General features: G+C 43.7%; 1 protein-coding gene across 1 annotated transcript in view; it reads right to left on the minus strand.

The window, feature by feature from the left end:
• The window catches only part of EMILIN2 (elastin microfibril interfacer 2), a 79,346-nt gene that overhangs the window by 33,430 nt on the left and 22,858 nt on the right, over positions 1-23,058 (minus strand). The window contains exons 3-4 of the mRNA XM_058277492.2: positions 10,043-10,218; positions 3,129-5,030 (exon numbers count right to left, since the gene is read on the minus strand). Of these exons, the coding sequence (XP_058133475.1) occupies positions 3,129-5,030; positions 10,043-10,218 (2,078 nt within the window). The remainder of the gene's footprint in view (positions 1-3,128; positions 5,031-10,042; positions 10,219-23,058) is intronic.

The raw sequence follows: 23,058 nt of genomic DNA on the forward strand, positions 1-23,058 counted from the left end.
TATACAATAGATCAAAGCTGTATGAAGGAATAAGGATCTCCAAAAAGCGTAACATGATGGGTAAATACAAGTGACGGTACTATTGTATTTTCTTTTTTTTTTTACATTCTACAGGATCTACAGGATCAAATGCATAAAAATTAATGATAAATCAGTTGTTTTGGGCTCATAAACATGCAAATGCAAACAAGGCTGTTATAGATTTAGGTTGTTAGATTTAAGCCCCATCGTAATTATAAAGAAAATAGGGGAGAATACATAAGCTCATACACAGAAATGGGAGTACAGGTTGCCAGGGCTGGGGTGGAGGCAGGGGTGGGTGTTACAGGGGAAAGGGGAAATTGGGTTTCTGTTTGGGGAGATGGGAAATTTTTAATAAGGAAAGGTGGTGAGGGTACTGCAACAGTGAAGATATGAATAATGGCAGTGAATGTTATGCTTGGGAGTGGTTGAAATGGGAAAGTTTATGTATTATGTGTGCTCCCACAATTTGAAAAAAAATGAGCAACTAAAGAGACAATGACATTTAAATACCTTATGTGATCTTGGATAGGATCTAATAATGGAGGAGAAAAGGCCCAAAAGGACATTTTTTAGGACATATGAAAAATTGGAATTGTAGCAGTTTGATATGGTTGTGAATTCCAAAAATAGATATTGGATTATGCTTGTAATCTGATCTGTACCAGGGCATGATTGAGTTATGATTAGGGTGTGGGGACTCACAGATAAAAGGCATGGCAAAGAACAGAGTTGAGGGCTTCTGATGTTGGAGTTTTGATGTTGAAGTTTGATGCTGAAGACTTATGCTGGAACCCCAGGAAGTCAGCATGCAAAGGAAAGAGAAGCCAGTCCCAGGAAGAAAGGAACCTTGAATCCAGAGAAAAGCAAGCCCCAGGAACGTAGGAACCCAGGAAGCCTGAACCCTCACAGACGTCAGCAGCCATCTTGCTCCAAATAGACTTTGGTGAGGGAAGTAACTTATGCTTTACCGCCTGGTATCTGTAAGCTCCTACCCCAAATAAATACCCTTTATAAAAATCAACCAATTTCTGGTATTTTGTATCAGCACACCTTTGGCTGACTAATACAGGAAAATAGATTGTTCTTGAACTTGATACCTGCTCTGAAGGTAGAGGTTACATAAATGAATACCCTTATTCTTAGGAAGTGTTCATGGCAGTATTAAGTGTTCAAGGAGGATGATGTATAGAACATGCGGTCACCCCTCGGGCTGAAGTGTGGTTTGCTGGCCTGGCGGGGGAGCAGCCGCGGCAGGCCAAGCCGCTGCCCCCATAATAGGGTGGCTGGTCGGACTCACCGCCACCCCTGAAGGGAGCTCGGCATGGGCGCAGAGTGCCCTCGGGTCTCCCCTTCTCAGCAGCCATGCTTCCGCGGCCGCCCCTCCTCCCGGATGGCGCCACACGATGGCTGTAGGGCGGCACCCTTCTTCTTCTTTCTCCCTGCGCAGGCGCAGGGCGGAAAATTCCAGTCTGCCCTTTTCCCCTCCCCCGACAGCAGCAACAGCCAGGCGTGGGCGGAAAAATCCAGTCTGCCCTTTTCCCTCCCCCCGACAGCAGCAACAGCCAGGCGTGGGAGGGAAACTCAAGTCTGCCCTCCACCCCAGCAACAGCAGCCACCAATCCCTAAACCCTGCCCCTTCCCCCAGCAACAGCAACAGCCAATCCCTAACCACCACCCCTCCCCCGTCCAGTACTGCCCACTGACCTTTCTCCGGCAACCAATCAGAACAGGGCGTGGCTTCGACCAATCAGCCTTCCCCAGCCCCTATAAAACTGTTGCCTCTCCCTCAATAAAGTTGGACTTGCGTGTTTACCTTGTCTCTGCGGTAGTTCTTCTGCCGTGCGCCCTCCAGTCCTGAGAGCCCCCGACAAGGGCCTGGCCTCCCTTGTCCCCAGTTCGTCGCCTGCTTCTCCGGGCGACCCCTTCGTCGCCGGCTTCGCCGGGTGACCCCGTCAGCCGAACCGCGCAACCCCTTGTGAGACCGATCCCTCGTCTGCTGCCGGACCGACCCCTCGTCCCAAGTGGGACCGACCCCTCGTCCCAAGCGGGACTGACCCCTCGTCCAGAGCTGGACCGACCCCTCGTCCGCAGCCAGACCCCACCTCTACCGACCGAGCAAGCCGCCACAGAACATATACTCAACTGTTTAGGAAATGGATTCATAGATGGATGGATAGAATGATACAGCAAATGTGGCAAAATATTTATATGGGTGGAACTGGGTATCTAGGGAGAGAAAGGTATATTGATAACTGTATATACATAGCCCATATCTACAGGTTATGTAACTAGCCAGTAGTTTGAAAGTATTCAAAATTAAAAGTTAAAAAAAAACCAAAAAACTATTAAGGGCCTGTTTGCACATTCTTTCTTTGGGAATCTTTGTTGAGTGTCCAACATAGAACACGTATTTCTCTAAGCACCATTGATACACTCCATAGAGCCAAGCACTGTGAGGCTTTGTACAGTTACTTCCCTGAAAATGATTTTGTCCATGGTCTTGTGCCTTTGGAAAGGAATATGACAGCATTGCATGCACCATCATCCAGGCCCTAGATTTTAGGGGATGGGAGGGGGACCACCAACGATGATGATGACAAAGGTTATAAGGACAGAAACAAAAAACAAAGTGCTGCTTGCAGAGTGGTGAATGGATAAGCATCCAGGAGACCTCCTAAATAAGAGAAGGGGCTGACAGAACCCACAGCTCCAAGAGGTTATGCAAAAAATCTGACCCAACTCTAAGATCATCATCCTGATAGCATAGACCAATATTTCTAAATCTATCCATGGAGAAGGACCACTTTTCCTTCATTTTCAATTTGCTGTGTACTGATACCTTTGTAAAATACATAAATCAGGTACTTACATGCTGCAGCAATGTCAAATTATTTTTAAAGTTGCTAAATGCTTACTCTTAATGTCAGTATTGATCTCACTGTCACTCAGCAACAAACAATTCATGAACTGGCACCAATCCATGAGCCACACTTAGAGCAGCACAGAGGTAGTCTAGGGAATTCCATAAACTGTCCAAAATCTAGCATAAATCTGTCACATGCTCCAAACAAACACAATAAAAAGAATTGTAAAGGTAAACTTACTTGCTGATGGTTGGAATTTGATCAGATCTTGCAGGTCAGTAGAAATCTGGAAGACATGGCTATAGAACTGCTGGACTGAATTCTTGAGGCCAGAGATGTCTCTGGAATGTGACCTGAGTGTCCCATTCATCTGCCTGACACAGCTCCACAGGCTGCTAACATGTTTATTGAGGCCCTCCTTGATGCCACGGAGATTTTCTGAGATGGAATCCAATTTGCCACAAGTTTTTTCCATGTGAGACACCCTACCCTCGACCATGGAGATCTCCCTCTGGATACCTTGTGTATTTTCCCTGCAGGTGTCCAGGTCAGAGAGGACCTGGCCCTGAAGACTCTGCCACCTCTCCTCCAGTTGGCTGCAGCAATCAGCCATGGGTTCCTGAGTAGATGGGAGGTTCTCACCCTCCTTAGTAAATCCACCCACATCGTTTTTACTTTCTCTGCAATTGCTCATCTCTTGCTGAAGATGAGTCTTATCATTTTCTGTGTGATTTAGCAGAGAATAAAGAAAACTAAAATCCTCTTGAAGTTTCTGGATACTACGTTCAGTTTCTTGAAACTTCCTATGCATTGTGTCATTGAGAGATTTCAGAAGAATTGAATTGTCACCCACTGTGTGGTCTTCCCCATTTGGCAAAGTACCTTCTATTCCATGTGGCTCTCCTTGCAAGTTCTGCAGGCAAATATCCTCAACAACTTGAAATTTACCCTTCAAGTGGTTTAATTCAGTCATGACCTGTTCATTCCCTGACACACCTGGTAGGAATGACCCCAAGGGGGTGAATTCTGCATCAGTCCTGTTGGTGATCTCTAGGAGAACACTCCCCAGGTGGTCTTCCAGAGACTGGGTTTTCTGATCAAAAAGTCGCCTCAAGTCATCTATCTCTCTGTTAATGGTCCCCCGTAGGGTTTCCTCAATGTAAAAGCAATGTTCTTCTGCATTCTTCTCTGTCACATTGATTCTTGCATCTAGTTCATTCCACCTTGCATCAAAGTCCACATCAAGTGCTGGAACTGTGATACGGTCAAATTCATTGTCCATTCGCCCATTCAGCATTCTTGTGGCTTCAGCAACTCTTTCAATCTTCTGGTCTAAGGTCTTAATCTGTTGACTAAAGTCACCATTCTTTGCCGGATCACAGCAATTTGGCTGGGCTGAAGGACGCTGTAGCTGAGTCCGAAGGTCATTTATTTCTTTTCTCAGGTTTGTTTCCTTCTCCCCTATAAGTTCAATCACTCCCATGTAGCTGCTCCCATAATCATCACACTGCTGTTGGAGACCAACCAGCTTGTACTCACACGAGTTCTTCAAGTCAGCCAGCTTTCGATCCATTCCCTCTATGAGTTCCTCTCTCAGGGCTTCGAGCTTACGATCTACATAGGCTTGGTTGAGGTCATTGGTGGTCATAGTGACCACAGGGCCCTGGGCGGCTTCCTGGAGCTGTTTGAGCTGCCCTTCATATCCCTTCACTTTCCCATCCAATTCTTCTAGCTTGTCACTCTTGGTCTTCAGAGTATCCTTGACTTCAGCCAACTCAGACTTGATGTCCTTCATGCCAGATTCTTTAGTGTTAAGGTTGTCAGGAAGCTGGACTGTCTCTGTGTCCCCACCAATGACACTGTCAGGCCCTGGTCGGGGGTGGAGGTTGCTGAGCCAGGACGCCAGCATTTTACTGGCATCATCCTGAATAGTGTGTTTAAGGTTTTCACTCACTCCAGCGATGGAAGACTGGAGATCAAGAACTGTCCTCGTGAGTCGGACAATCTTCTCCTCAAGCACCTGGATTTTCTTTTCCTGAAGTTCTAGGGGCTTCTGCTCTGGATTTACTGTCTGGCTTGGTTCTGCTGCACGAGTTGGCACCAGTGTCCTCTTAGGATCCAAGACATGGTTTGGTTCATTATCTGTTTTAAAGAAAGAATTAGATATGACTTAACATTTTCTACCTGTAGTGAATTTCTACAAAGATATGAGCAGGATATTTAAGACACACACTTAAACCTTCATTTACAGTTCTCCTACCTAATTGTGGGCAATTATTATGGGAAATTGGGAAAGAGTATGGTTTTGGAGTCACATAGACCTTCATTGCATTCTGGCTCTGCTGGCTGCTGTCTACACTTGAGCAAGTTAATTAACTTCAAACCATAATAACTTCCTCTTATATAAAATGAAGGGACCATGTTCCCTCCTTGGATGTTAAAAGGACATGTGACTGGCACATATTAGATATTCAATATTCTTTATCTTTTTTTATCATATGAATACATCACTTCCCACATTAGTGAAATGCAATTACACCCCAAAGGTTGACTGCATACTGGCACAAGATGCCACTTTAGCAAGATCTACACACTAGCCATTGGTCAGTATATCAGATGAGCAGCAAGTTATCCTCAAAGCAACTCTGGAGTGTTCTTTTATTGATATCCCTATGCTAAAAGTCTTGTAGACATTATTTAGCCCTGTTATGCACTTGGGGAAACTAAAAGCAAAAGAGCAAGGAAGCAATTGACTTTATTGGTGTCTTCTAAAAATAGAGCCATGTAGCCATACATAGTAAGACTCACTAAGACAAAGAATATAAATATTGAATTTTTGGTAATTCTATTTTGAGAAATATACTTCCATGGAAAAGAGTCCAAAAGAAAGACATTATTATAAAAATGATCATGAGGAAACATAAAAAGAAAATAAATTGATGGAGACATAAATTAAACAAAAAGACTATCAAAAACCTCCAACAATAAAACAATGCACATACCAGGCCCTTGAACAAAATAGAACACAAGAAACACTGGGAAAGAGTTAAAACTGACAGGCCTGAGGATTATAATGAAACACATGAGGTAAAGTAGAAAAAGCCAAGCACAAACTAGATTAAAGTGCATAAATGTACCCTGACAAACACTGGAAGTAAATTTAGAATGTTGCCGATATTTGAGCTGAATGCTCATTGTGTTTTTCCTCCTCTAAATTTTTGCATGAGGTCATAATAACAGCTATTATTGATTAAAATTAATTTAATGCTAAAACAAAGGCTGGAATCCAGATGTCTAAACTCCCAATCACATGTATTTTTCCTCATAGAGAATTAGAAAGTCTGTATTTTCAATATTAGAAAATGTATTCTAACTCAAAACATTAGGAGAAGAAAACGAGCTTTTGAATCACATACAAATGAAAGGCCATTCTGGACAAAGGAAATAGGGCAGAAGAATAGGAGAAGATCAAGGTTGTAGGGAAATGCTTCTCATATACCACTGGAAACTGTAAATTGCCACAACTTTTTTGAAGATAATTTGCCAAGATGTACCAAAATACTCAGAATTCTTTGGACCCCACAATTATACTCCTAGAAATTTATTGTAGTAAATGAGCAAGAATGAATGCAAAGTTTTATAGAAAAGATGTTAATTTGAATATTATTTATTATAGTAAAAAACTGCAAACGACCTAAGTGACCAATGTTAGGGGATTGTTTAAACTATAATACAATCAATCAAATTCTCTGAAGCCATAATATGATATGGTAGAATATTTAATGACATGGAAAGTTGTTCATTATAGATTAATAATTTTATAGCTTAAGTTAAAAACATACTAAGTTCTCTAAAGTGACAGTGTATTGAGGATAAGCATTTCCTTTCACTCCCTCCTGAAAGCCCACTATAAGGGCAAAAAGAGAGACAAAAAGAGAAAAAAAAGTTCACACAAGAATTAGAAATCAGAATTTTGAACTTTTTAGCAGCAGCAACAGAAACTAGAAGAAAGTTGAACAATGATTTTGAAATTCTGAAGGAAAATGATTTCAACCTAGAATTCTGAAGCTAGGAAAAAAATGTTTTTAGACTATATAGCATCAAAAAGTTTATCTCCCAAGCATTGATCTCAAGAAGCTATCAGGGGATGTGTGCCCCCCAAACAAGGGAGCAAGCCAAGAAAGCGTCAGCATGGGGATGTAAGATACAGGGAATTCAAGAGGAGAGAGGCAGGTTAAGATCCCAGGATCATAGCCATGAACCAGGAAAAGAGAGTGACTAGTACAGGTACAGCATTGAGAAGAATCTAGGAGAAATTTCTTCAAGAAGATGAATCTCCCTGTTAGTTGACCTGGGTAAGTCAACCACCACACCAGGGAACTGAGAGAGCCCACAGTTGCAAGCCAGGAGAATTATGTCCATCAGCCATGTGGGATCGAAGCCCCCTCTTGATTTAGAAGTGGAGTGGACATTGCCACCCCAGGGTCCTCAGGATGGAGGAATAAAATATGGATTAGAGTGGACTTACTAGTATTCTACTATAGAATTATTGTGATTTTAGCAATGGAAAAAATTATATCACTGATGTGGAGACAGTAGCTGTGGGAGTTGCTGAAGGCAGGGAGAGGGAAAAAGAGGTGTGATATTGGGGCATTTTCAGGACTTGGAGTTGTCCTCAATGATATTGCAGGGACAGATGCAGTACATTAAATATCCTGCCATAACCCACTGGATGGGCTGGGACAGAGTGTAAACTACAACATAAATTATAGTCCATGCTGTGTAGCAGTGCTCCAAATGTACTCATCAAATGCAATGAATGTACCACACTAATGAAAAAAGTTCTCGATGTGGGAGTGGAGGGTTTGGGAAGTGGGGTATATGGGAACCTCTTATATTTTTTAATGTAACATTTTGTGTGATTTATGTATTTAAAAAAAAAGAAAAAAGAAAAAAACTTAAAAAAAAAAAAGATGAACCTGAAGTGTCTGAAAGTAGTAAGAAATTTAGATAAGCAGAGGAGAGTTTAGGTGAAATAGGGGTTAAGAAGATGGAAAACCAAGCAAAGGAAAACAATTATTAATTCTAGAGACATCAAAAAATGTGTGTAGGGGAGGAGAAGTATTCATAGTATACTACATGGCTCAGTCATGAGCATTTGCTACATAGTTATTACAATGTAAACACTGATTATTTGAACCATTAAAAATATGATATACCTGTATCATATGTGGTATAGGAACAGCATGTTGGGAGGAGAGGGAACTAAATCCTTACCTTCCATAATGAAAAAGTGGCATGGAAGTAAATTCCAAAAGAATCATTTAAAGAGCCTGAAGTAATTACCTTCTGGGGAGGAAAAATGGGGAATAAGGAGGCATGAGCAGTTGCTGTTTTTCTTAATAGTACACAGAGCTTTTCAACTCACTAAATTTTATGTAAACTTTGATAAAACTAAAAACTAAAACTAAACAAAAAGTGCTTTGATCCAATAGCTTTCTATTCACGTTTTCCCCAAAAGTATCTATCATGATTTCTTGTAATTACTTGTCTAATATGTGCCTTTCCTAAGAGTCAGGGGGTCCCACGAAGACAAGGTCGGTGCCTCCATTGTTTTGTGCTTATCCCAGGAGCCTGGAAGAGAACCTTCCAAATACAGAAGCTAAATAAATATTTATGGGATGAATGAATACTTTTTTCTTCAACAAAATGTATATGCAAATGTAGGAAAAAGCAATGTTCTATAACAAAATGTTAACAGTAGGTATCATTTGTTGGTGAGACTGTGTGCTTTAAAATATTTTCTTCCTATATTTTATAAACATTCAGTTGATATGCACTACTTTAGATATTAAAAATTATTTTTCAAACCATTTCACAGACTACGTTGGGAAGTACTGCCAGTTTCAGAATTGAAGAAAACACCTCATGGGAAAATATAATCATTTAAAGATGACTTAAGTATCTAATTTCATAAGAAAATAGAGGCTGCATCTGCGTGACACCACTTCAAAAGAGATACGAAAAGTGATGTAGAACAAAATGCCAAAAAGTTGTTATCCATTGAAGTCATTCCCTTAATGCTACATTTAAAGGCAAAGGTATACAGGCTGGGGAGGAGAAAGGGGGCAATGGGGAGCTATTGCTTATCGGGTACAGAGCTTCTACCTTGGGTGATGAAAAAGTTTTGGTTATGGATGGTGGTGATGTTAGCACAGCATTGTAAATGTAATTAATGCCACTAAAGGTATACTAAAGGTTAAAATGGCCATTTTTAACTTATATATGTTACCACAATGAAAAATAAAAGCAATTTTTTCCAAAAACAATTCTAGCTCTTTTAAATTCAGATGTATGGGCTGTGATGGTTAAGTTCATGTGTTGACTTGGCCAGGTTACAGCTTCTAGTTGTTTGGTCAAAGCAAGCACTGGCCTGGTTCTTACTATAAGGGTATTTAATGAATTTAAATTATTAGTCATTGAATGCACCTGTGCTGATGACATCTACACCCAAAAGGGGAGATTGCCTTCAGTCATGAAGAGAAGTCTCATCCAATCAGTCGAAGGCTTTAAAGGGAAACTGATCATTTCAGCAGTAAGGAAGAAGAATTTCTATCTCTACTTCAGCCAGCAAGCTTGTCCTGGGGAATTCATCCAAACATTTATTGGAATTCCCAAGTTCCTGTCTGCCCTAGGGAATTGGACTTGCCAATCCACATGGCAGTGTGAGCCAATTCCTATCATAAATCTCAAAAATATTTACATGTATGTATATGTACCTGTTGGTTCTGTTTCTATGGCGAATCCTAACACATAGAGCTTTGTAAGTGAAAAGTGAAGAAAGAACAAGTCATCACTATATTTGAATCTCTTAGCATCTGTGCCTCTAGGCTATGTAAGTCTGAAACTATCTGATTTAGATGGTTAGGCTGATTCCTAAGGCTCTGACTTTCCCAAGTGAACCCTAACCAAGCAATTTACCTGCAAGAAAGCTTTTCTTCCAATTGCTACTGCTCCTGCAAGTAAATATGCTTGCCCCGTGTGTCTCCTGCATGTTATTCAAAGACCTTGGAAAGCTCGACATTGTCAGTCATGAACCCTGCGGGTGGAAGGAATGTTGGCGGCATCCAGGCACAAGACAATGGAGAAGTTACCTGTGGCTTTCTTCACGCTGTTTCGAGGCCGAGCAGGCGTGGGGCGGGGAGTCCTCCCTGGGTCCATGGGGCCTTCTTGGCAGTCTCCCCCTCGAAAACCAGGGCAGCATCTCCATTCCAGCTGTGTCACCGTCTTGTACTTGGTGACGTATCTGGGCCGGAAGTTCACTCGGTACCTGCCGGAGAAAGGGAGGATTTCTCTTCATTGGCAGCTGTTCTAAGTACCTCCACACCCACTTGCCCAAGACTTGGACCCAAGAGAAGAGGATCCAGGTTCCCCAGGCCCTGCCTACTCTCTCCAGGCGGATGTTGAGCCAACACTAGATGCGCCTCAGGAAGGCAGATGCTCCCCAATCCCAGGGCTCCCCCACCGCCTCCATCTGAGACCCCCCCTGCATGGCTGCCCCCACCACTAAGGGCCAGGGAGACAGACAACTTAGAACAACTTGGCCTCACCATTCCCATCGGACATGGACATTTTTAAGTACACATGCTTTGGTGTGTACTCTACCACTCACCGCTGTGTGGAGATTTTCAGGTATGACTCAGGATTTTGTGCCTGTGGCCTGATAACACCTGCCGTATTTCTCTCTGTGCCTTCTTTCTCAACACAGGGGTTCCTTGGTTCCATGGACCCCTTTGCCAGTCAGGTGAAGACCATGGACCCCTTACTAAGTCCACACTATACCGTGTATTATTTATTAAATATATCACACCCACACCAACACATCCCCACAAGAATAATGGTTTTTTTGAGTTTCAATTCCAGCTCACAGACCCCCTGTTAAGAACCCCTCGTCTAAACGTGGGAGAGTGTGGGCTATAGTGTGGACCACTGGCCATGGGGTGCAGTGATGCCCAGAGATGTACTCACCAGATGCAATGGATGTGCCATGATGATGGGGGAGAGTGTTACTGTGGGGGGAGTGGTGGGGTGGGGGTGGTGGGGGTGAATGGGGATCTCATATTTTTTGAATGTAATATTTTAAAAAATGAATAAAATAAAATAAAAAAATAAAGATAAATACATGTTAATAAAGAGGGAAAAAAAAAAAACAAAACCCCTGGTCTAACACTAGCCAAGCTCCTATGTCCAAGGCCTTTGGAGACAGCACCTCACACTATTTGTACTCAGATCTTTTTAAAAACATGCCCTGGTCCATATTGTTAATGACAGAAATAAGGAAGAAGAATTGGAGTTATTTAAAAGCCCTCTCTGAAAATACACATTCCCCGAAACACCGTAACGTTGCACAGCAATGCAGGGCCCAGCGCGGGGTCCACACGGCAGCCCCCGGCACGTCCAAAGGACACCCCCCAGAGCTCAGCACCCCAAGGCGCCCAGCCACTCGGTCTTCATTTCCCCTGGACTTCTGTTTCCTGGCTTGTAACCATCACTTTCGAGCCTCTTCACTTTCTCTTCATTTCTAACACCAGCACAAGCAGCTGGCCTGCTTTTTGGGCCAAATCCCAGAAAGAAATGGGATTTATATCACTTCCTGAGGGTTACAGTGCACTGCTCAGCCAGCCAGCTGCAGGGGGCCAGTGGGGTGGGTTGGTGGGGTGCAGCGGGGCTGCTGGGATACGGGGTGGGGACACGATGAGTAAAAGCCAAGCTGCGGGGGAGGGGGGGAGGACAAAGGAAGTTTTTAGGCTCTGCAGTCCCTCTCATTTCTAACCGCCCCCGCCATCCACTTACCCCCATCGAGGCCCACTATTTTCTCCTTTACACAAATGAGGAAAGGGAGGCACAGAGAGTTTAAGTGACTTAACCAAGTTCCCACAGACAGGAAGTGGCAGGGCTAGAGTTTAACTCCAAATCCTAGGACTTCTCCCCTGCACCCCAAATGGCCTTATTCCAGAAGGAGCAATTGCCTCTGGTAATTAAGTAGTCCCATCCAGAGAAGTTCCAGAAAGTACTAAGCACCCCTTGTCTCCCTTCAGCAAATGCATTCTGAATGTCTAATTCAGTCCAAATCCATACCAGCCCTTGGCCCCCCAACCTTCCTACCTACCAAAGGACTCCTCTGTGTGGTCCTGGAAAATGCAAAAATAAATAAGGCAAAAAAGGAGAAAAATTCCACTTCATTGTTTTGCACACTCGAGTAGAGCATAATGCTGCAAAAATGTGTCATCTCAGAAAAACGTGGTTCCTCTGAGCATTTGAGACCTGAATGGGAAAATGTGTGCGCTCTTGGGTTTTGCTCATATGCCAGTAGAGGACAGTCTCCTCGTCAAGCCTCTTGGATGCAGCCGAGCTGGACAACAAAAACAAAACACATGTCCTCGTGCCCAAAAAAGAGGGGCACCCTCCCACTGCCTAGAGGGCCGGCACCCCTGATAGCCTGAGCCAGAGCAGAAGAGAGTTCTTGCTATGCAACATGAGTCATTCTAATTGGAGCCAGCTCATAATTTAGGAAACTTCCCTGGAGCGCGCCCCCGCCCCCACACACATTCTCCGCTCCAGCCCGATTCCCTAATCTTCCCGCTGTCCGGTTTCCAGCACTGGGGTTCAGGGTAACGGCGTCCATAACAGCATTTTCAAGCCTCCCACGTGGAAGAGGCCTTCCTGGCCAGCGGGGACAGCTGGAAACCATCGGGGGTGCCCCTCCGGCTGTGGGAAATGCCCACGCGAGGCTTTCTGCAAGCTTGATGCCAGGGCAGAGCGGTCAGCACCCCAGAGGCTGCCCGGGCCGCTCACCGTCTCCTCCGGCCTCTGCCAGGGATGTGGGGAAGGCAGGAGCGAAGGAGAGGTTGTCCAGCCCCACGGTCCTCCTGGGCTTTTTCCAGCAAAAACCAGGGTCCCTCCTCCAGAGCAGCCAGACAGAGGGTTCAGGAGGAACGAACTGGGAATCCCAGACCTTCCCGCCCCACCCAGGCTACTCCAGGAAAATAGCCTAGCCAGGGAGCATGAGGAAACGGAGCAGGACTCCCAGGATGGAGATACTCAATATTCTTTTGGTTACTGTGTGGGTCTCCACCCACCGAGACAACACCCCGTGACCACTTCAACACATTCCTGTTCCGTAGAGGCATGCGCCAGGCACAGCGATCCCACACATCCCCCCCACCCCTCCGCCACCCACTGCACACGCCTTCTTTAAAGGAGCTTTCCACAGCCTCAGGCACCCGTGGATAACTCGGGGCTAAGGCAGCGAGCTGCCCCTCAGCCCTGCGCCTGCTCCCCTACCTCCACAAGCCAAGCTTTCTTCTGCTCAGCGGCTTCCCTCTCTTCCCCTTCCTCTGAAACCCTCTTTCGCTGTACACAAGGATTCACCGTGCTGACAAGTTCAGCCACTGTGTCAAGGCACCTGATGGGTCCAGGAGATTCTATTGAGAAGGAAGTGGCAAGAAAAGGTCTGGAGAAGTTGAATCAGAGTTCAGGGACCACAGGACCGGAAAGGCCCTGTTAAAACAGAATGTGAGGGGAGCAGGTGTAGCTCAGTAGTTGAGTGCCTGCTCCCCATGTATGAGGTCCAGGTTCACTCCCTGGTATCTCCTTAAAACAAACAAAAACCAGATGAAATCGTGATAAAATGACATGCCTTCACTTGGCATCACCAAAGACTCTTGCCTATCAACTCCAGATGAGCGCGCTTTCGTAACCTGCTTCAATCCACTAGTATTTGCTTGTCTAATATTCATTTTCCGGGCCAGACCGTAAGTCCCCTTAGGGCAAGAATCGCTGTTGGTTTTACTCACCCCCCGGCTCTTTTTTCTTTCCTCTGTTTTGAAGATTTAATAACCTGAATTGAAGATTTCAATTTCAGATTTTCAGAAGATGAAGGACAGTGAACCATGTCATTTTACAAATGTCCTAAAAACGACCCCTTTCTCTTCTGTGGCAATGATTCATTATGGGTACAATTCATGTTTTTTTTGGACTTTCATAAAGCTAATAGCAATCAGTTGTGGATGATTTGGAGCATGAAAACACACCAGGCAACTAAAAATAGAACATTGTTTGCTTAGGCAAAGAATATGTGTTTTTAGCTTATATAGTGCCTATTCTTTCAAACACAGGTGTAGCTAACCAGCAATTGATTAATCATTAATGAACATTAGGCCTACTTTTTAAAATTAAAAAACACTTCAGTTACTAAAATATGCTCACCATTTGTCAGCGCCTTCACTAAGTCGAAATATTTTTGCTGGTGGAGGGTCTTGCCTCCCCCTTGATGGTGGCTGACCCTCAGGGTGGTAGCTGATGGTTGGGGTGCCTGTAGCAATTTCTTAATATAAGACAACATGGAAGTGTGCTGCCTCAATTGACTCTTTCTTTCATGAAAGATTTCTCTTTTGCATGGGATGCTGCTTGACATTTTACCTGCAGGAGAACTTCTTTCAAAACTGGAGTCAATCCTCTCAGACTCTGCTGCTTTATTAACTAAGTCGATGTAACAGTCTTTGTTGTCATTTCAACAATAGTCACACCACCTTCATCAGGATTAGATTCCATCTCAAGAAACCACTTTCTTTGCTTATCCACAGGCAACTCCTCATCAATTAAAGTTGTATCAGGAGAGTGCAGCAATTCAGTCACATCTTCAGGCTCCACTTCTAATTCTCTTGCTATTTCTACCACATCTGCTGTTTACTTCCTCCACTCAAGTCTTGAAAGTTATCCATGAGGGTTGGAGTCAGCTTCTATTAATACCTGGTATTTTGACCTCTTCACAAAGATGGAAGATGAAAAAGGTACAATACAGTTCTGTGTAAGGAACTCATAACCTTAGTAATACTTTTGGATATTTGTCGTTGATTTGTCCCATATTTTCTTCAGCACAATTTGTGATGGCTGCAGAGCAGCCCCTCCACTTCTGGTGCCACTAGAGCTGCGCCATCCCTTGCATTAAGATGTATCTATCTGATGGACTTTCTGCTCCTTTCTTGCCAAAAACATAATCTAGGCCTACTTTTAACAAGGCTTTGAGGAGTCCGATGTCCATACTAAAAGCCCCAGGGAAACTGGTATAGCTCAGAGGTTGAGCACTGGCTTCCCACAAATGAGGTCCCGGGTTCAAAACCCAACCCTGATACCTCAAAAGAAAGAAAGGAAAAATGAAACAGCCCCAGAGTTAATCTCAGGTCCAATCCTGAGCAAATATGAATTCCCAAGTCTTCCCAGAACCACATCAAGCTCCAGATTCCTCTAGTCATGATGAAGTAGACAAGACTCACACACTAGGGGTGACCCAAAGCTGTGCTGTCCAATGGAGTAAACATGTCACACACACTTTTTAAATTTAAAGCAATTAAGTAAAATTCAGCATTTTCTGTCTCAGTCGCAGTGACCACACTTCGTGTGGCTAGTATTGGACAGCACAGACAGAACATCTCCATCATCACAGAAAGTTCTACTGGACAGGGCTGACCCAGAGAGGCAGGAGATATCAAGGGAATGATTTTGGGGCATGCATCTGTTCAGCTCTTGATTCCTGGCCCGTAAGAACCTAAGCCTTCTTTCTTCTAGAACATCCCCTCTAGAGTCACAAGTAAAAGGCTTCCCTGAAGATACCCAAGCATCCCTAGCAGGGCTACCCTCTAGTCAACTGTAACCTATGGTAAGGATTGTTTCCTCTATATTTAGTATTCATCTGTATTTTATTTCAACACAAGCTTATGAAAACTGTTCAAATTGGAAGCCCGGTGCTCCCTTCGGGACACTAATTTGATCTGGATTTCTCGTAAGAACAGGCTTCCTAGTAAGCTCCTCTCCATCTTCCAATCACTGGCCTGGCCCAAGGAACCTGGATTCAAATCTTGCTCATTCCACCTGCGTGGTTCCACAAAGTACCAAATGAGATGGGACGAGAAGGTAGAGAAGTGGGCCAAAGGGAAGGACTTGCCTCTCATGGGTAGAAAAGACTCTGGGCCTGGAGAAACGGCTGCTCGTCATGAAAGAAGGAACATTAGTACTCAAAGACCAGAAGACGCTCAGTCCAGTGTGAGAATACTGGCTCCTCATGTGCTTGGCTGCCAGACCTTCAGCCACCTATTCCAAGTTTTCCCATAGAGCTGCAGTTGACCCCAGCCACCATTCACATTTTTTTTTTTTTAAGATTTTTATTTCTCCCAACCCCCTTGTTATTTTTCACTTGCTGAGTCTGATTGTCTTGTTTCTTTAGGAGGCACCAGGAGCCGAACCCAGGACCTCTGACATGGGAGGGAGGTACCTAATTGCTTGAGCCACCTCTGCTCCCTGCTTTTTGTTGTGTCTCTCACTATGTTTTTTGTCCTCCCCACATATCTTTTGTTGTATAAGCTTGCTCTTTTCTTCAGGAGGCACCGGGAACCTCTGTTCCCTACTTTGTTGTATCTCTCATTATGTTTTTTCTTTTTGTGTCTCTTGTTGTGTCAGCTTTCTGCACTTGCCCATCATGCCAGCTTGCTGTCTTAAGAGGCACTGGGATCCAAACCAGTGACCTCCCATGTGGTAGGTGGGAGCCTAGTCACCCGAGCCATGTCCTCTTCCCCAGCCACCATTCATTTTACAAAGATTGTTCACAGAGTTCTACTTTAGAGATTGGCAAGACAATGGATTGATTTTCTGGGAACTACTTGTGCTGAAAATTTTTTTAAACTCTCAATCAATAAATGAGCTTTTCACTGAAGTACCATTTTGCCAGAAGTAAATAGAGTCAGGCAGTAGAGGCTACAAAGTTTGAAATCAGGAGAGATTTCCAAACTATGCTGAAAGAAAAGTGGTTCTGCACCAGGAGAAAAGAACATTTCCATCTGAATCTACTTTGTCCCACAATAAAAATTTGGCTATGTGCATCCACAAAGATTATCTTTGCAATATGTGAGGTGGGCTCTGCTCTTGAAGTTTCCTTCCAATGCTAACATTCCAGAAGTTTTAAAAAAAAGTCTTCCCACAAAAGACATAAAGTGAAGGAATCCAGTGACCTCTTTAAAACACAAAAATCTGAATTTTAATCTCATCTTTTTCAGTTATGATACACATTTTTAATTAAAGTTCTTTATGAAGAAATTAAGAACATAGAAGCAAAGAAATGTGAAATAGTTTACTTGAATTTCTAAGAAAATTCATCTAAATTTCAAAAGCCACAATTCTTGGGTGAATACATTTCTGAGATACAAAATATATTTAATGAATCTCAGATTATTAAACCCTGATTAAAATCAGGTTACAATATAGCTTTGTACAGTTAAAAAACAACAGATCCTAAACCAAAGCAATGTTCAAAATGAAAATTTACTTATAGGAAACTGTCTGTTTTCCAGTACAAAGGATATATTTGCTAGAGAAACCACAACTGTAGGCTGCTTATTTTTCTACTTCCTCTTGAATTAATTTCCTCGAGCACTTAGAATGGCCAGTTAGATTTCAAAACCTAAAATCCTCTTTACTTCTCAGTATTTTGCCCTGACCATACAGTATAAGAAGTAAAAGTTTCCCCCATAATTCTCTCCAATCTATCACCCCCAGTTAGCCCAGGGGAAGGGGCAATTCCACATTCCTGAAGCAAGGTGATGAAAGAAAACTGCTGGGATGAAAGTCCAGCTCAGCTGCAATAGACAGGGAAGTCGTTATTCCTAGATTTACTAGACCAGTGATACGTTCCTTCCTAGCAAACCTGCATTGCTAAATATGACATCATCTTCAAGAGTAGGGTGTGTCCGACACCGTGACTATAACTTATGTATGTGTTCCCGTGAGTCCACATCCTTATTATTTATTTTTTTTAGGCTCAATAATGTTTTATTTGGGGTGGGGGCCTCTCCTGTACATTGTAGGATAATTAACAGCTTCCCTTGATTTTACCTACTAGATACCAGGAGAAGTACCCCTCCTTGCAGTTGGGACAACCAAACTATCTACAGACATTGCTGTTTGTCCCCTGGGTGGGGGAGGATCACAGTTGGTTGAGAATCATCAGCTTTTACAACTTACCATTATGGCAGCAATTTGAATCAGGCTCAAATGTCTTACCCTTAGTAATAATATATTAAAGGATTGGTGAGTGGCTTGCACAGGCTGCATCCAGCCACCAAATGCCAAACCACTCTCAATGAAAGTCAAAAGTATACTGTATAGCCACATATTAGAATAGGTTCTATGCCCCTCTGCAGAACAGCCTGTGACATTACTGGTGTATCAGCCCTTCTGATGACATTGCTACTCCTCTCCTGAGCACACAACACAGGTCCAGCTCCTCAAGGACCTGTAAGAAAGCTGTATTGAGCTCATCTCCTTCTCAGCTGAACTGGTGCAATATAGTTTTCAGCTTCAGATACCCTTTGGGAAACTTCTGGGGAATTTAAGTAATACAGAACTCTTGAGTACTCTGAAATGTTTTGATTTAATTTAAACAATACTGATACCTAAGTTATACCCAGAAGTCCTAATGTAAGTGGTCGGGGGTGGGGGCTAGGCATTAGAAGCTTTGAAAGCTCCCATGTGATTTTTTTGTTTTGTTTTGGTTTTTGTTTTTGCTCTTTCAAGTAGGTTTTTTTTTTTTAATTGATTTTGTAAAAATATTACATTAAAAAAAAAAAAGAGGTCCCATTCAACCCCACCACCCACCCCCCCCCCAGCAACACTCACTCCCATCATCATGACACATCCATTGCACCTGGTAAGTACCTCTCTGGGCATCTCTGCACCCCATGGTCAACGGTCCACATCAAGTCCCACACTCTCCCCGACTCCATCCAGTGGGCCCTGGGAGGACTCACAGCGTCCGGTGACTGCCCCTGAAGCACCATCCAGGGCAACCCCAAGTCCCAAAGGCGCCCCCACATCTCATCTCCTCCTGCCACTCCCCACACCCCTCAGCCACCATGTCCCCTTTTCCCACTCCAAAGCCACCTTTTCTCTGTGGACCTTGGATTGGCTGTGTCCGTTGTGCCTCCCTGTCAAGAGGAGGCTCAGATTCCACATGGATACTGGATGCAATCCCCCTGCTCTCAGTTGTAGGCACTCTAGGCTCCATGGTGTGGTGGCTGTCCTTCTTCACTCCATCTTAGCTGAGTGAGGTGAGTCCAATAAATCAGATTGTAGGAGCTGGAATCTGCCGAGGCTCAGGGCCCAGCCATCACACTGTCAGTCCAGAGATTCAAATTCCCTAAATATATCTTAAACCCCAACACCAACTGCAATTCCAGTAAAGTAGCATGAAAGTCTTATGAAAAGAGATCCCATCTGAGTCCAGTTTTATCACACAGAAACACCAGCTCCAAAGAAGGGCCATCTGACATGGCAGTGAACCCCATCTGCCATGACCATAGAACCCGTGGGTCTCTTTAGCCCTCCAAGGAACCAGTACCTGGGGATTGTATCTACTTTATCTGTCTCTTACACTCTGCTCAGTTGTGCATAAGGGCAATCCTTCTGACAGCCTCCAGACTCTTTTTTAGAGACTCGTAGCCATATAAATTCATTTCTCCTTTCCATTTCCCCCTTACATTAGGTCAAACAGCATTTTAAAGTCATGTTATTATATGTAGACAGGGATATTCTTGCTCACTTCGGCAAATACAGTACCAAACTCAAGTCTGCACTGAGTGAAGATGAGTGGGGGTGTCCCACAGGGCCTGAGCTCATCCGATGGCTTTCTGGGGCAGTGAAGCAGCCAGGATCCTATCAGTGCCCACATCTCCCTAAGGATTTTTGTTATGGGGGAGTACCATCTCCGCTATAAGCTGTTTCCCCTATATTCCATACTATTGCATTGCTCAAGCACTTACATCATGCTTCCTCACTCCCAGAGTCAAAGCCACAGAAGACTTGCCTCCCAGGAGCCTCCCTGATGAGCTCATTCTCAGTGTTCCCACAGTCCAGCCCATGAGCAAGGCTGCCGCTCACAGTCATTTAGCATGACGCTTGCCACAAAGATGATTCCCTGGTTGTAGAAGCTAAACCTTTCCCTGTGGAGCCACTGAAAAACTCTACTTCCTCTTTTTTTTAATGGTTCAATTACCCAGTAAAAGAAACAATCCTTTCAAATCCTTCTTCCTGTTGTTTACTTTGACCTGGTCTTTCTCTGGTTGGCAATACGATGCCTCCCTCCTCTTCAAGGATCTCGGTTCACTCTAATGTCTCTCCTTCCTCAGCTCCCATCTTCCTGGCAATCTTCCATTTGCAGTTATCCATTGAACATTTTCAGCATTGCTCTTCAGGCCAAACGAGCAAGAGAGTCAGGGCTCTCTAAGGAAACAGAATCAACAGGAGATATCTGTAAATAGTGTGAGATTTTATAAAATTATCTCACACAACTGTGGGGATGCACAAGTCCAAATTCCGTAGGGTAGGCTGCAAGCCAGGGACACCGATGCAGGTCCTCGATGAGTTCTCCCAGGAGACACTGGCTGTCTGAAGAAGAGATGGGAATTCTCTCTGAATGTTGAAATCACATCTTTTAAGGTCTTCAAATGATTGGATGAGACATTCCTAGTTGCTAATGGCAATCTCCTCAGTTGATTGTAGATATAGCCAGCCACAGAAGCAATCAACTCACTGATGATTAAAGTTTAGGAAATTTCCCCACATTATAATTAGGCCAGTGCTTGCCTGACCAAACCCTGGGCACACTACCTGGCCAAGTTGACACATTAGCCTAACCATTGCAAGTATTGACTACAATATCCCATCTGTAATCAGTTGAGCCACATCTGCTTCCTTTTTTTAAAATTTATTTCTCTCCCCTCCATCTGTAATCAGTTTCAGCCCTTTGGGTGAAGACCTTGGAGGCTGAAAAGCTTTTGATGAGACCACACCTGTAACCTGGTAGAAACTGTGAAGAAGCATAGAAAGTCCTGAGACAGGAGGAGTTGCTCTGCAGATAGAAAAACATTTTATTTCTTTGCAACAATTCATTCCTGGTTTAAGAAGAAGTCTGGAAATTGAAAACATGGGAAAACTTCTATTTCTCTTCTCATTTATGACCACATTGGGAAAATCTGACCAAAATGCCATAACTTAGTTTCATATTTCTTGCATCATCCAGGCTAATATGGTGTTAATGGTTTTAAAATTCACACGTTCACAATGAGGTGGAGACATTTTTCATTTGCCTGCATTTTGTTTATTATGGTTTTTATTAGAAAGAATGTTACCACAACCCAGCCTACCTCCAGGCCAGAATGTATGGACAAATACCAGCCAGATAAAAGAGGAATTGGGGTAGCCAAGACATTTTTAAGGGAGGTGATACCTATGATACCTTCATGCCATTCAGTCTTCAGTAAAGCTCACTGCTCATGTCTGCGTTGCGGGACTGGATTTTTTGTTGGGGACTATTTTAGTTTGCCATGGGCTGCTAATGTGATATACCAGAAAAATGTTGGCTTTTATAATGGGAACTTATTAGGTGAAAAACTTACAGTTCTGAGGCTGTGAATATGTGCAAATCAAGGCATCGTTGGAGATGCAGCTCACCAAGTTGCCGCTGTGGGTGACAGGGACATGGTGGGGCAAAATAGTGGCTCTGCCCTCTCTGGGGCTCAGCTGCAGGCCATTAGGCATATGACTCACCTCTCCCCTCTCCGCCAAGCCTCCTCTCTTTTCAGCCCCTGAGGGGCCTCTTTCCATGCCTCTGTGCTCTGCTGATTCCAGCCTCTCAGGGTTTCTCTGTCTTTGCCACTTTTGTGTGTCTCTGCTTTCAGTCCCCTGTTTATAAAGTGACTCCAGCAAGAGGACCGAGACCCCTCCCCCAAATGAATCCAAGCCAGTCAAAGGGTCCCACACCGACAGGAATGGATTCCTTCCAAGAACATGTTCCTTTCTGGGATCCACAGAAGGCCCCCCCGCTGTCACAGGGACCTTGAGGGTACCTGGGTTCTATACCAAGGTCCCCCTAGCCTGGTGCTGAGATAGCACAAGTGTGCAGGCGGCCTTTGGCCTGCAAGCCCTGGGACAAGTTACCATCAGAGGGAAAATTTGGGGTTTCCGCAGTACTTGTCAACAGGGGGGTAGTAAGACAAGTATATAGACTTCTGAGGTGTAAACTGACATCTGTTAAATTTAAATATATGTGGCCTGCTTTCCCTTTTTTAAAAAAAGTATTTATTGCTTAAGAAAAATGACATCGTTTGCATTATTGTGTTGTTTAATTAAATAAAATGTCTACTCTGTGGTTTAAGTGGTGGTTCCCACCCTCCTAGTAAGTATGGACCTAGGCTTGCTCACTACCCAAGGGCTTTACTAATATTTGCTTCAATCTATTTTTTTTGCAAATAAAATGTACGAGCAAGCATGGTATACTCAAAGAAGTCATAAATTAATCTTTAAGTTAATTCTCTATATTTTTAGTATTTAACTATTACATAGAGCAGTTTTATCTTTGGTCATTGTCTCCTCTCATTACCACCAAATCATTCTTTGTAACTGTATAACATGAACCTTCACAAAATGAAGGCTATTTGATATATCCTAGAGATACTCCAGGTATGTTTACTTCTTGGCAGGAACCTTTTCTTTCTTTCTTTATTTTTTTTTTAAAGATTTATTTTATTTACTTCTCTCCCCATCCCCCCTGGTTGTCTGTTCTCTGTGTCTATTTGCTGCGTCTTCTTCTTTGTCCACTTCTGTTGTTGTCAGCGGCATGGGAATCTTTTCTTTTTGTTTCTTTTTGTTGCATTTGTTTCTTTTGTTGCATCATCTTGTGTCAGCTCTCCGTGTGTGCAGCGCCATTCCTGGGCAGGCTGCACTTTCTTTTGCGCTGGGCAGCTCTCCTTACGGGGCACACTCATTGCGTGTGGGGCTCCCCTATGTGGGGGACACCCCTGCATGGCACGGCATTCCTCGCGTGCATCAGCACTGCACGTGGGCCAGCTCCACACGGGTCAAGGAGGCCCGGGGTTTGAACTGTGGACCTTTCATGTGGTAGACAGGCACACTAACCACTGGGCCAAGACCGCTTCCCAAGCAAAATCCTTTTAAAGGTTACTCTGTAAACTTTTAAAAGTTAGTTCAATTTATATCATTACTTTGCATGATTGGATTTGACTGGAACACACTATATCCCAAACCCTCATTTTACCTATAAGCC

Source organism: Dasypus novemcinctus, chromosome 16 (assembly GCF_030445035.2).
Source record: "Dasypus novemcinctus isolate mDasNov1 chromosome 16, mDasNov1.1.hap2, whole genome shotgun sequence".
In the NCBI taxonomy this organism is placed as follows: domain Eukaryota; kingdom Metazoa; phylum Chordata; class Mammalia; order Cingulata; family Dasypodidae; genus Dasypus; species Dasypus novemcinctus.